The sequence below is a fragment of the Carcharodon carcharias genome, chromosome 20 (assembly GCF_017639515.1).
Source record: "Carcharodon carcharias isolate sCarCar2 chromosome 20, sCarCar2.pri, whole genome shotgun sequence".
In the NCBI taxonomy this organism is placed as follows: domain Eukaryota; kingdom Metazoa; phylum Chordata; class Chondrichthyes; order Lamniformes; family Lamnidae; genus Carcharodon; species Carcharodon carcharias.
This window is the reverse complement of record NC_054486.1, coordinates 86,558,051-86,572,186: the sequence shown is the minus strand read 5'-3', so window position 1 is coordinate 86,572,186 and position 14,136 is coordinate 86,558,051. Positions and strand designations below refer to the sequence as shown.

The 14,136-nt window shown below is 37.5% G+C and overlaps 1 protein-coding gene across 6 annotated transcripts in view; it reads left to right on the top strand.

Moving 5' to 3' along the window:
- Positions 1 to 14,136, top strand: part of LOC121292435 (serine/threonine-protein phosphatase 2A 56 kDa regulatory subunit epsilon isoform) — a 96,117-nt gene that overhangs the window by 65,374 nt on the left and 16,607 nt on the right. For 4 of the 6 annotated variants that reach the window (XM_041214341.1, XM_041214338.1, XM_041214340.1 and 1 more), the window contains 7 exons: positions 423 to 524; positions 3,005 to 3,097; positions 4,569 to 4,699; positions 9,112 to 9,171; positions 10,467 to 10,575; positions 13,289 to 13,342; positions 13,438 to 13,488. In XM_041214341.1, the coding sequence (XP_041070275.1) occupies positions 423 to 524; positions 3,005 to 3,097; positions 4,569 to 4,699; positions 9,112 to 9,171; positions 10,467 to 10,575; positions 13,289 to 13,342; positions 13,438 to 13,488 (600 nt within the window). The remainder of the gene's footprint in view (positions 1 to 422; positions 525 to 3,004; positions 3,098 to 4,568; positions 4,700 to 9,111; positions 9,172 to 10,466; positions 10,576 to 13,288; positions 13,343 to 13,437; positions 13,489 to 14,136) is intronic. The other 2 variants (XM_041214339.1, XM_041214342.1) reach the window with 2 other exon arrangements.

The window sequence follows — 14,136 nt, the reverse complement described above, 5'->3', positions numbered from 1 at the left end:
ATGTATGTTTACCTGGTTATTTTTATCTATGTAGGCACTTCAGTGCAAGAACTAAAAATCCATCAATATGTTTGATCAGATATTTGATCAAAAAACTTGAAGTTAATCTTCAGAAAACACTGAATATCTAAATATTGGTTTATGCTTTGTGTTCAATGAGCTTGCCATGTGCACTTTATTCTTGACGGTTGGACTATCTGTTGAATTGTTGCCATAATTTTCTGTATCCATCTATTGGCCCTGTGTTTGAACACAACATTAATTTTTCCAGTACTTAATACACAACTTTGAATAACAGAGAATGCTTTTGAAATAGCTGCGCAATGTGTTTTTGTCAGTACATAACACACTAATTGAAGTATATTGGATGGGGTTGAAAAGGGCGAATTTAACATTTAATTTAGTACTCTATTTTGTTATAGGTTTCTTTCAATATATTTAGGACGCTTCCACCTTCAGAGTCTTCAGAGTTTGATCCAGAAGAAGATGAACCAACGCTCGAAGCATCCTGGCCTCATTTACAGGTGAATGCTGCAAGTTCATATGTAAAATATCTGGTTAATATCCTTCAATTATTAGAAATGAAGTTTGGCCATCTGTTATACTCAAAACACGATGTTAATGGATAGGGTTTTATACTTATGACTTCTAAAATCTGCGTCCATTGGACCTGAAATTTGAATTTTAAAAAATTCTTTCATGGGTTGTGGGTATCACTGGCAAAGCCAACATTTATTGCCCATCCCTAATTGCCCTTGACCTGAGTAGCTTGCCAGGCCATTGCAGAGGATAGTTGAGAATCAACCACGTAGGCTAGACCAGATAAAGACCAGGTGGGCTTTTACAACAATTGATGATAGTTTCATGGTCATTACTGAGACTGGTGTTCAATTGTAGATTTATTAATTGAATTTAAATTCCACCAGCTGCCATGGCAGGGTTTGAACCCGTGTCCCAGCGCATTGGAATGGGCCTCTGGATTACTAGCCCAGTGACATTACCATTATGCCACCGTCTCCCCCGAATCCTTCCACCAGAACAAATTTATTAAAGATTGCAAACAGCATTAAATATATTTATTTAAAAATGATCATGGGATTTGGGTCACACTGACAGTATTTATTGTCCATCTGTAACTAATTTGAGGGCATTAAAGTCAATCTCAAAAGTGCGTGACTGGGGTTGGAGGTTATGCACAGGCCAAACCTGGCATGACTGTCAGGCCCCTCCCTATAGGACATATGTAAACCAGTTTTTTTGACAATCCAGAAACTTTCATTGTTATTTTGTCTGATATTAGCCTGCAAATTAATAAGCTGATAAATACAGTTTCCCAACTTGCCATGTTGGAATTTAAACTTATCACCTTTGAATTACTGGTACATTATCATCATCACTATCTTACCTTACCCATAAGACTTCCCTTGCCCTTCAATTTTTTTTTCAAACCCGTCCTCTTTATGGAAAGTACTTTCAACTTCCAAGTTGAACATTAATTCAAGTGAGCCTAATAATCACTTTTGGTACAATTTCAATACTGTCTGCTTTTACCACCAATATTAATTGAAGAACTTTGAAAGCATTAACATTTTCCTCATCCTACAATACAAGTCTCCTAGTAAAGTTTGATCTCGGGGACGGGGGTGTAGAATTACTAAAATTGACCATCGGAACTGGTCACAGACCTGAATGTTAACGCTTTTTTTTCACTCCACAGATGCTGCCTGATCTGAGTATTTCCAGAATTTTCTGTTTAGATTATAGATTGAGTGAGTGACCTTCAGGGACCAAATGACCTTTTCTACTCTGTGTTTTCTAATGTTCTTGTCAAGTTGTGACTAAACCAGTTCACCTCAGATTGTTTGAAATTTCCATCATCAGTCACTGGCTACATGCAGATTGTGTTTCTTTGTTTTTGTTCTAGATTTATTAGGATAGATCTATCATCCAGTGAGAGTAAATCATTGTGATAGTGGCTCTTTAAAAGTTTGGTTTTGTTTATTCGTCCTTAGGATGTGAGCATTACTGGCAAGACTAGCATCCCTAATTACCCATGAGAAGGTGGTGGTGAGCTGCTGCCTTGAACCACTGTGGTACATGTTTTGTAGGTAATCTCACAGTGCAGTGAGGGACCGAGTTCCAGGGTTTTGACAGTGAAGGAATGGTTAAGTATTTCCAGGTCAGTATGATGTTTGACCTGGGAGGGGGACTTGCAGATGGTGTGTCCCTGTGCATTTGCTGCATTTGTTCTTCTAGGTGGTAAAGGTTGTGGGTTTTGGTAGATCCTGTAAAAGGAGTCTTGGAGAGTTGCTTTACTGCAGATGATGTGCACTGCTGGCACTGTGTGCTGGTGGTGGAGGGAGTGAACCTTTAAGGTTGTGGATGACATACTGATCAAGTGGACTGTTTTCTAGTGGATGGTGTGAGACTGCTTGAATGTTGGAACTTCAGGGAATCGGGAGGTGAGTTACTCACTGTTGAATTTTCAATCTCTGATCTGCTCTTGGAGCCACAGCATTTACATGGCTGGTCCAGTTAATTTTCTTTGAATGGTAACCTCCAGTTTGTTGGTCACAGGTATGTTGGAGGAGCAATATCCTCCTGCTCCTAAAGTATTTACAAGCTGTGGTGACAGTCTATATCTGAGTTCCTTTTTCCTACTTTTGTTCTCCTGGTAGGGAAAAGTTCAAGTGTTCTCTGTACCAAAATTGATTATTATATATTGAGCCTTTATATACAGATAGGAATTGCTAACTTTGAATTATGACCATTAATTCCCCTTTCTCATGATGTGATGCATCTTTCATTAAAGCACTGAGATTTTCATTTGTGTCTATGGGTGTGTACGTGTTTACCACCTACTCTAATTAACTTCTTTTGGTGGGCAGAGGGAGAAGTGATAGTTGAAAGCAGATTCTTTCAAACCTGACTTTTTTTGATAGTTTTCTATTTAGAAGTGAGTAAGTGTTTTTTACCTTATTGTAATTTAACTCATCTCTTGCAGCTTGTATATGAATTCTTCATTCGATTTTTGGAGAGTCAAGAATTCCAACCCAGTATTGCCAAAAAATATGTAGATCAAAGGTTTATATTGCAGGTGCGTATGCACTTTTTTTGACTAGACAAGTGATAAATGGTACATTGCCATTACTTTCTCGAAACCAACTGTTTATGAAGTTAAGGAATCGAATAGTATAGCAGTATACTCCGTCAAATATTTATAAATTTGAGTACAAGTGATATGTTGAATATTTTGTAAACATTGTTCATTGTTGTGCTATTGATTTCCTTTTAAGGTTTGCATTGGCCAGTGTAAGGGCATAGGCTGTAATAGGGTTTGAATATAAGACTACCATAACTCTTGAGGAAATTGTGTTCATCAGTTTGGCATTAAGTTCTCTTTATGCCTTCCTTAAAAGTTTAATATTTTGAGTTCAAAATTTATTGCAACTTTCAAGTGTTCACAAAAATTCTTATGTGCTATTTATATTTTTGGTCTGAACACAATTTAAAGTAAGTTTAAAGATTCAAGAAGTGCAGTAATATCCCCTGACTCAGTATATTGGATTCTTCAGATGCATCTATGGTTAAAATTACCATGTAAATTTGTACGTCAAATTTTCTTGGAAGAAACTGCTCTCAAGATCCGTTTGGATTTTCTAGTTTGTAATTGGGATGAATAAAGGTAGTTCACTTGTGTAGCTGAGACTGCAGTTCAATGATATTTTGATGTGTGTCATATACCAAAGTACTCAATGTAGAATTTTCGCCAGATGATTGCAGAATTTTGCTGACAAATGAGGCCATTAAGTACATCACACCTGTACTGACTATGGAGGAACTTTGTCCTGTACCTCGTCCCTTTCTACACTTTCTTTTAATCCCGTGTCTGATATTCCTCCATTCTAGGGACTTCTCTTAAGCAGCTTATTCCTTTCAAGTTAGATTTTCACATTTTGACATACTCACTTAACTGCGTTTTGGGTTTCAAGAATTCTTTGCTGATCTGTCACTGAACACACTCCCAGTATGTCTCTGTACCACCCAGAATCTGGAGTTATCTACTCAAGTAAATTTCAAAAGTGTCAAAACCTTAATGATGTAAAATATTTACTCCCACAGTTTAATTCTAAGACTAGAAAATGCCTGATATATTACTGTGATTTGAACAACTGATCAGTGTTTGTTTATAGGGGAATGTCAATTCTTGCATTTTTAAACATTTTATTGTGCAGCCTACTGATTTGAAAGTTAACTAGAATATTGTGATATTGCAATCACTAAAATAACCTATCAGTATAGTCTTGAGATTAGTTCCTTTTGTAACCTATATGTTTAATTGAATTAAAGTACTATTAAATTTCTGAACAATCCTAGGGTTATAAAATGGTTCTTGGGAACTAAGCATGTTATTATAAAGCCTTAAGTGTTGAACTTCTGTGATGTAAATTTGAAGTTATGGTGACTGCAAAGAAAAAAAGTAAGAAGCCAAACTCCATAGTGTTTGTGATCTAGGCAGGAGTTTTACAGGAAAGTTGAAATGATTTTTTTTTTTTGGTAATTTGCAGCTTTTAGAGTTGTTCAACAGTGAGGACCCCCGAGAACGAGACTACCTGAAGACTGTCCTGCACAGAATTTATGGAAAGTTTCTTGGACTTAGAGCATTTATCCGGAAGCAAATTAACAATATTTTTCTACAGTAAGTATGTCAATGGTTGCTTCTAATGTAATTAAGCATTATGTTCGTGTTTTTTTTTTAGTGCTGGGTGAAGGAAGTTAAGGAGAGGAGCATTAGGATGCTGCCTAATGCTCAACACTGGTTTAAGATCACGGTGTCAGACTTTCCGCCACCAAAATTAACTGCCTTACACATAGCTGATAGTGCTTGCCATGAGGAAACTTGCGATAAGATATGGTTACAGAAGCTTTCAATAACTTACTGGATGAGTAACACTGAAAGGGAATCGGGACTGATTAAGATTATCCCTTGTTTAAACTGAGTGACTGCTTCTGGTGTCAGGGAGACTAATTGGTCAAGGTTCTGGGATCTGCCTGAGTTTGCATAGAAGCTCCTCCCAATCTGGTGTGACAATTTATTCAGATTCAATTTTTAAAATTCCTTGATTGTATGCAATTTTGTTACAAACTTTCTAAGTTTTTTCCCCCCAAAGTGTCATTGAAGCTTTGAAGTATTTAATTTTGAAAAATCTTTAAATGCATTCTTGGCTTTTTTAGAATCAGCAGTTGAAATTTTGAAATTTTTACATATTTGCATATTTTTATAAAGCAGTTTATGAAGTATTGTCTAGATTTCCTTGAACAATTGCTTTCCCAGGATTTTTTAAAATGATAATCCCCTTTAGCTCATGTTTTCTGTTTGGTTAATATTGCAAAGTTGAAAAGACTTTGAACCATTTCAGCTTTTGAGCTGAAAAGGCAGTTTGTTGACTATACAAGTAAGCTTACTCCCTTTGATAGGACTGTTGACACTGACAGTGATTAAAAGGGTTTCAGCACCTCATGGAATTGGGATTGTTGTCCTTGTGAGGGAAGGGAGAGACCTATGCTATCAATGCTGCAAGGAGGGAGTTTTAACCAGTAAGTTTCAAATTGAATCAGACTCTCTCTAGCCACCTTCTCTTATCCTTAATCACCCACAACCCCTATCCTTTCTAACTGTATCCTTCCTGAAACTCCCCACCATTGAATTGCTGACTGTGGCACTCTCTAACTCTCAACTCCATGGCTCTCGACCCTCCATATGTTATAATTTCTCTACAGCTACTGATGTGCTCAACATTCCCTCTGCTATTGTCCAATGTTCCCTTTAAAATTTAGCTGTTGTGCATGGCCTGTTTGTTTTTTCCCTTTTTAGTGTGCATTCACTACAAATTTTTTGCACGCTTGCGCACATAAGAAATGGAGCAGAAGTATACCACATGGCCCTTTGAACCCGCTCTGTCATGGCTGATTTTTGGCTTCAACTCCACTTGCCTGCTTGCCCCCATATTCCTTGATTTCTCAAGAGATCAAAAATCTGTTTGCCTCAGCCTTAAATATATTCACCATTGGACCATCCACAACCCTCTGGAGTAGAGAATTCCAAAGATTCACAACCCTGAGTGAGGAAATTCTTCCTCTTCTCAGTCCTAAATGATCAGGCCCTTATTTTGAGACTCTGCCTCCGTGCTCTAGATTCCCCAGCCAGGGGAAACAAGCTCTGTCTACCCTGCCAAGCCATTTGGAATCTTACATGTTTCAATGAGGTTGCCTCTCATTTTCCTAAACTCCAGAGGATATAGCCCAATTTACTCAACCTCTTACTGTAAGGCAATCCATTAGATATTGAGACCAAAATTGCATGTAGTATTACAGGTGTGGTCTCATCGAAGCCCTGTACAATTGTAGCAAGGCTTCTTTATTCTTGTGCTCCAATCCTTTTGCAGTAAAGGCCAACATACCATTGCTTTCCAAATTGCTTGCTATTCCTTGTACAAGTGTACCCAAGTCCCTCTGAACTTCAACATTTACAAGTTTGATGCCTTTTAAAAATACTCTGCTTCTCTTTTATGACCAGAGTGAATAACCTTATACTTCCCCACATTATATTCCATCTGCCACCTTGTTGCCCACTCACTTAACTTACCTATATCTCTTTGCAACCTCTGTGTACTTTTCTCAGCTTACGTTCATATCTAGCTTTGTATTGTCAGCAAACTTCAATACATTACTCTGTCCCTTTGTCTAAATCATTAACTTACAAACATACAGATTAGGAGCAGTAGGCCATTTGGCCCTTTGAACCTGCTTTGCCATTCAATAAGATCATGGCTGATCTGATTGTGGCCTCAACTCCACAATCCACCTACTCCTGATAACCTTTGAGTCCTTTGTTTGTCAAGAATCTATCTACCTCTGCCTTAAAAAAATATTCATTGACCCTGACATCACTGCTCTCTGGGTAAGAGCGTTCCAAAGATTCACGACTGTCTGAAGGAAAAAAAATTATTCTAACCTGTGTCTGAAATGGGAGACCCCTTATTTTAAACTGTATCCCATAATTCTAGCCTCTCCAACACGGGGAAACATCCTTTCGGCATCCACCTTGTCAGGTCCCCTCAGGATCTTGTATGTTTCAGTAAGGTGACCTCTCAATCTTCTAAACTCCAATGGATACAGGTCCAGCCTGTCCAACCTTTCCTCGTAAGGTAACCTCTCCATGCCCCCCCGCTCCCACCAAAGTCCCAGGTATCAGTAGAGTGAACCTTCACTGAACTGCTTCTAACATGTTTGTATCCTTTCTTAAGTAAGGAGACCAAAACTGTACTCTAGATATGGTCACACGAACTCCATGTGCAACTCTAGCAAATTCATATAGATTATAAATAGCTGAGGACCCAGCACGGATCCTTGTGGCACTCTAGAAGTCACAGCCTGCCAACTTGAAAATGCCCCCTTTACCCCTATACTTTGCTTCCTGGCTGATAACCTATCCTCTATCTATGCTATTATATTACCCCTAACTCCATGAACCTTTATTAATCTTTTGTGTGGCACCTTTTTGATGCCTTTGGAAATCCAAATATACTACATCTACTGGTTCCCCTTTATCTATCCTGCTAGTTAAATCCTCAAGAAACTAAACATTTTGTCAAACACTATTTTCCCTCTGTAAAACCATATTGACTTTATCTGATCATAGTACTAAGTGCATTATTAAGACTTAATAGATTCCAGCATCTTCCCAATGACTGCAGTCAGGCTAACTGACCTGTAGTTCCCTCTTTCCTCTTTTCTGATTGAAAAGGGAGTCAAAAGTTATGGGGACAGGAAGGAAAGTAGAGTTAAAGCCACAATCTGATCAGCCATGATCTTACTGACTTGCAGAGCAGGCTCGAGGGGCTGAATGGCCTACTCCTGTTCCTACTTCTCATGTTCTTATGTTTGTTCTTTCCCATCTTTCTTGAATAGTGGAGTTACATTTGCTAACTTCCAATATACTAGGACCAGTCTAGGAAATTTTGGAGAATCATAAACAGTGCATCCACTATCTCTGCAGTTACCTCTTTTAGAATCCTAGCATGTAGGCCATCATGTCATGGGGATTTGTCAAACTTTAGTCCCTTAAGTTTCCCCAATACTTTTTCTCTGATATTAATTGTCCTAAATTCCTCAGTTTTAACAGCCCCTTGATTACCCTCAATTTCTTTTGAAATTTCTGTCTTGTACTTTGAATACAGTATTTGTTCAATGTCTCTGCCATTTCCTCATGATTTCTCCTGTCTCTGCCTCTGAGACCAACGTTTACTTTTTAAAAAGCAAAATACTATAATTGCTGGAAATACTTAGGTCAGACAACATCAGTGGAGAGAAACAGTTAACATTTCAAGGTGACCTTTCATCAAAATATGCTTACTTTAGCTACTCTCTTCCTTTTATAAACTTGTAAAAGCTCTTACAATCTGTTTTTATTTTCCAGGCTGGTTTACTCTCATTCTATTTTTTCTTCTCTTTTTCTGATCACCAGATCTAGCTTAACCACATAAAGCTGTCTTGGGCTTCAATGCCATCTGCTAAAGCTGTCCATTGTAGGATCATTTTGGAGGATAAAGATAACCCCACACCCCATTTCTGTATTGTTAATGTCTACTTAAACCCCTCTCCCCTGACATCTCAGAAGTGTAAGGTGACCAACAGGCTGAATTTAGAGGAACTCCAGGCTCTCGGAGGGTTGTAGGGCTGAGGAAGTAGCAGAAATAAGCTGGGGCTTTCGTTTTACTCTACGGTTTTCTCAAAGGCCAGTGAGCCAAGTAACAAAATATGGTATGCTGGTCACACAAGTGTTAAGAAATTACATGTGTGACATTTCTTTTGGCTATCCAGCTAGCAATATATTGATTATATCAACATCCTGCAGATAATATCTGGTTTGAATTCACTATTTGAGAATATTAAAATGGTGCCTTTAAGTTTAAATGTTTTGCTGATGTTTGCGCATTGATATTACAAGTTTCAGTGTTCTGCATTGTTATTTCCTCATCATTTTTCCCAATGAAATTGCAGTGTTACCTGTTGTTTAAGCACATACAGTTAACTTGGTTCTCTTTGCAGATTTGTTTATGAAACAGAACATTTTAATGGTGTAGCAGAACTTCTGGAAATATTAGGAAGGTAAGCAGCCACACACTCCGATGTTTCTAATTTTTCCCCCTCTGTCTTGAAGTTGTTGAATCAAGCTGGGTTACAATTTCATAACATTCTGGTGCCTTTCCCAAGTGATTGTTCTTTGTTTAGCTCAACTGAAACAGTGCTAGTTAATTAGTTGGTTGGGGGAACATCATGACCAAGCCTTGCCAACAGCTACACAAATTCATTTTTCAGCATGGATCACTAAGCAGTGATCAGAGGTTGGAACACTAGCTGATTACTTTTTTTAACCTTCCTAGTCTAGGTGTACTGAGGAAAATCTTTATTAAAGGCATGTAAAATGTGTATATCCCTCACATTCGTGATATTGCATCTTGTTACAGATGTAAAGTAAAAGAAATTGGTTGTAGATACTTCAATGCTAAGTTCTTCTGAGCTGCAGCCAGATATTTACCAGCAGGTACATTTACCTCCTAAATGGCTTCAGGAATTTGCAAACAGCTGCAGTTAGCTGTTTTTGCTTATTTAGAACACTTCTCTGCCAGGCGTATTTGAACAGTGGCCCTAGTGGGTCAGGCGATGTTGAACATAGCTGCATCTTAATATTTAAGTACCATAATGTACTCCTGCTTGTATTACAACAATATGCATTGCTTTCTTTAGTAAATAGCTTGCATAACATATAAATAGTGCATTGTTTCAGTTTGTTTTAAGTGGCTTGCTGGCCTTCATTTCTCTTCTCTTTGCCCTCAAAAGAATCTAATCTCTTTGAGGTGGGGTTGGGAAGGAAAAAATAGGAAAGGAGAGAGAGCCATATGGACTGAAGATCCCTCAGCGAGATATCAATGCCATTCTGTAGCTGTCTTCCCAAAATTTTGTTTTAAAACTGTTGGTAGTTAAAATGAGCATTTTTACAACCTGTTATATTTTCCTGACTAGCTGTGAAAGTTGGTTTTGAAAATTTTAATGAATTAATATCATTAAGATTTTCTATTCTCTCTCTCATTCTGTTGCTCTTACTTGCCACAGTGTTGTGCATACTAGCTATAATTTTGGATGTTTAGGCGGGTGGGGCATCCTCTTATTAATTCGATCAGACAAGACAGACATCTAGGCTTGTACAATTTGATGAACCAATACCTGGTATGCTTAAAAATATGAACATTGAGTCTAACATTTGAGAATATCATTGCTGTAAATTGGGGCTGTTTCTTTTTTTAATATAGATCCTTTGTATAAAGTTCCCAGACAAAAGGTATTGTATTTGTATGTAGGCTGTAGTATTAGGTGGATAATCTTTCCTGTTTTTCTGTTGACAGTATAATAAATGGGTTTGCATTGCCTCTGAAGGCTGAACACAAACAATTTCTGGTTAAGGTTCTGCTCCCTTTGCATACTGTGAGGACTTTATCACTTTTTCATGCACAGGTAGGAATGTTGATTGGTCCATTTATATTATAATTATCTAGTACTCAATTGTTCAGCACCTACATCCAGACAGAAAATTGCTCTTATTCACACAGGAGAAAATCATCATGGATATCATCCATTTGCGAACTTTGCATCGTATATGGCAGGCATGACTATTCTCATTCCACTGTAAATTGAGCCTCCATTTTGTGATAATTTTTGACAGGAGAAAATAATTAAAACTATGAATCAAACTTTTATCCCAAATAGAGGGGGGAAGTGCATGAAATATGGCTATTTATCAATTCTTTTTGACAATCTTTTGCAATGTTTGACAACATTCTCTGACACCAAAGCTAAAACACTTGTGATCTTTAGTATGTTGTGGCTTTGGGTTTGTTCAATCGTATTTGACTCCAACTTACCCTCTGGTTATTTGGCAACAAATCTGGGTTTATTATGGATTTTTCCCAGTCATCACTTAGACAACACTTATCTTTGTTTTCCATGGTCTCATGATTTTTCAAAGTGTGATGCCTGGAGTTTATTTGGAAGGTTATTCTGGGATGTCAGAACTGGATTCTTTCAGAAAATAAACAAAATGTCATGGAGAATATTCACAGGACTGTTTCAGAATGGATGCTGAGATGGGGAAGCGTGCCATGATTTCTTTTGAGTTCCATGCAGCCTCTTCTGTCTATGAAGGGGCTGATTCCAGTGTTACAATTTTGGAATTATATAACATTGGTCCTTTTTAAGATTTTGGCCAACAGTTAAGTTATTCAGTTTTCACCATGGTTTTTAAAGTAATTTGATGTAGTCATCGTGTGACACTAATTTGAGATCAAGATCCATCAATCCTCTCACTACATCCTGCCTGTATCTTATAAAAAGCAGATCAGGGCATTAGTTGAGGATATCCCCATAATGGACTTAATCTCCACTCGGTTCGTGGCACTGCCTCAGAAGGGTGACTCATAGAACTTAGTTCACCAGCTTCAGGTTGGCATGTGGCAAGTGCATTTGAACAATGTATTCAAAACTCTTGTGTACTTTACCCAATTTTCAAATCAGCAGTTTTTCTATAAAGGTGAGGAAAAAAAGGAAGGGGCAAGTTAGAGCTGCCTGAGATTCTGCTTATCATGCGGACGAAGCACATATCCCTTTTGAAAAATACATTGTTTAAATTGCAAGCTGGGGGTCTAATTACAAGAATGTAACACTTTCTCAGTTAAACTTTGCTAATTCTAGTCTTGGCAAGAAGTGTTAATGAACTGCATTTAGTGGTGGGCCAGACTCTGTTTAGCATTCTCTGAAGTTTAATTTTGCACCTTTATTCCATCCTACCCCCACCCACACAACACCCTACGTTCCTCAACCACCGCCCCCCAATATGCCGCCTGCGCCCGGCCCTCCCACGCCCCTGGCCCTGCACCCGGCGCGCCCGAAGGACACCTTGGTTAATTGATGAGTTCCACATTATCCATGCTATGTTTATTGAAGGAAAATGAAGTTGTTTCAGAAAATGCCGCTGGATCGGTTATCAAGACTAATCAGACAGATTAATGTTTCACGTGTAGACAATTAATTATAGTTGCAATTGAGGTAAAAACTGTAGTCTCAAAAATTAGCTAGTATTTTCTTCAGAGGCTGAGACACTTGTTGCATTTACAGCGGTTTGTTTTTATTTCAAATTTACTACTTTCATTTTTTACCTTTCTAATGGTGATGTGGAGCATTTTATACATGGTCTTTTTTCACAATGAAAGCCTCTCCACCACCACCCTCCTTAAAACTTATCTCTTTTACTAAGCTTTTAGATTCCTCATACCTCCACCTGTTGCAAGGCATTGAATTTTTTCTACATGCTTCTGTAAAGCACTGGCAATGTTTCTCTACATTAAAAGTCAAATTTAATTGTTATCCTATTAAACCATTGTGTTACTGTGGAGCAATTGTGCAATTTATGGTTTTATCATTCTTCTCATAAACTTTTTAAATGTCAAAATTCCTAATTTCTCTGTCTATTTCAATGCTGTGGTTTTGGCTACGGAACAACAAACTGCAAGAGTGGGAAATGGTTAAAGTTGCGTGGATAGCAAAACCTTTCCACATATCAAGTTAAACACAAAATTAAATAATATGATCTCCTTGATATGGCTTAATTTACATTGTATTTTTCACTGGGTGGTAATTATAACTCAGGAAAATAACATGACTATCTGCCTTTCACCGCTACAGTATCACCATTTACAAGCATGGTTATAGTTAGATTTGCACAGCGAGGGAAGGCTGGAAAGAAAACAATGAAGCATTTTTATTTCAGAATTTTCACATTCTTTCACCGTATACCACCCATTTGTTTTGGTGGGCAAGTTGCATTGTCACCTCCTATAAGTGGTGGGAACTGTATTAAGGTAATAAGACCTAATACCACACTATTCAAAGATAATATCTTGCAGAAGAACCATCAAAATCCACTTTCATTTCTCCTCTTTCTCTTCTCCTTTCTTCTGTCTTTGTAAGCTCAAGGATGGGCAGGTATTTAAGGCCAAGCCTGATTGTGGTTCATGACAGATTGCCATGCTCTTAATTAATTTTCTGTGCATATTGCACAAAAATGGCTGTTGAGCCTTTTGGCTCGGATGTGATAGAATCAGTGAATATTCTCTTTTTTAAAAAGGTTGTTCTTTTTACTAGCTTTAACGGTCATTTTACTTTTCTTTAACAGTTGGCATATTGCATTGTACAGTTTCTAGAAAAAGATCCAGCATTAACTGAATCGGTACGTTTCGCTAATGTTTCTCAATTAGTGCTTTGTTTTTTAAAAAACTTTAAAGTGGGTTGACCTTAAAATATTTGCCCTGCATGTTTCTTCAGGTCATCAGGGGTTTACTAAAGTTTTGGCCAAAAACTTGCAGTCAAAAAGAGGTAAGCAAACAGTTTGAATCCACACTTTCCTGAATATATACAAAGTGGGTAGGGTGATAAAATTTTTCATAATTAATAATTACAATTACAAAAAAGAAAAGCGATTGTTCACTGTTAAGTCACTCCAGTTGCTTCCATAGCACTTTTAAGCACTTAAATGCACTGATTTAAAGTATCTTTATAATTGTGTTCTGCATATGTTTCTATTAACTTTTATCATTCCAAGGATAAGCTCCCATTTCGAAACAACTTATTGGAAAGTTTAGAATATACTTTTTTCATTCTTGGAGATCAGAATGCAGAATAAGGGATCTAATATCAAGCACTTAGATATTTATTAGGATCCCACCACAAAAAGCATTTACAATCCCATAATTACAAGAGAAAATTAAGTGAGTTAAAAGCTATGAAACAGCTACATTCATGTACCTTCTATTAAGACCTTTTGTGAGCATATTTACATGCTGTGTATATGGTTTCCTATATAGCTTGAATGCCAGCACAACATATTAATACCGATTTTGAATTTTTTATATTTTGAAGATTTGTTGTAAGAATGTGCAATTTTTTAACCAGCTTTTGCTTCTGTAAGAATGGAGCATGCAGGTAGAAGCATAGAACCATAGAATTGTTACAGCACAGAAGGAG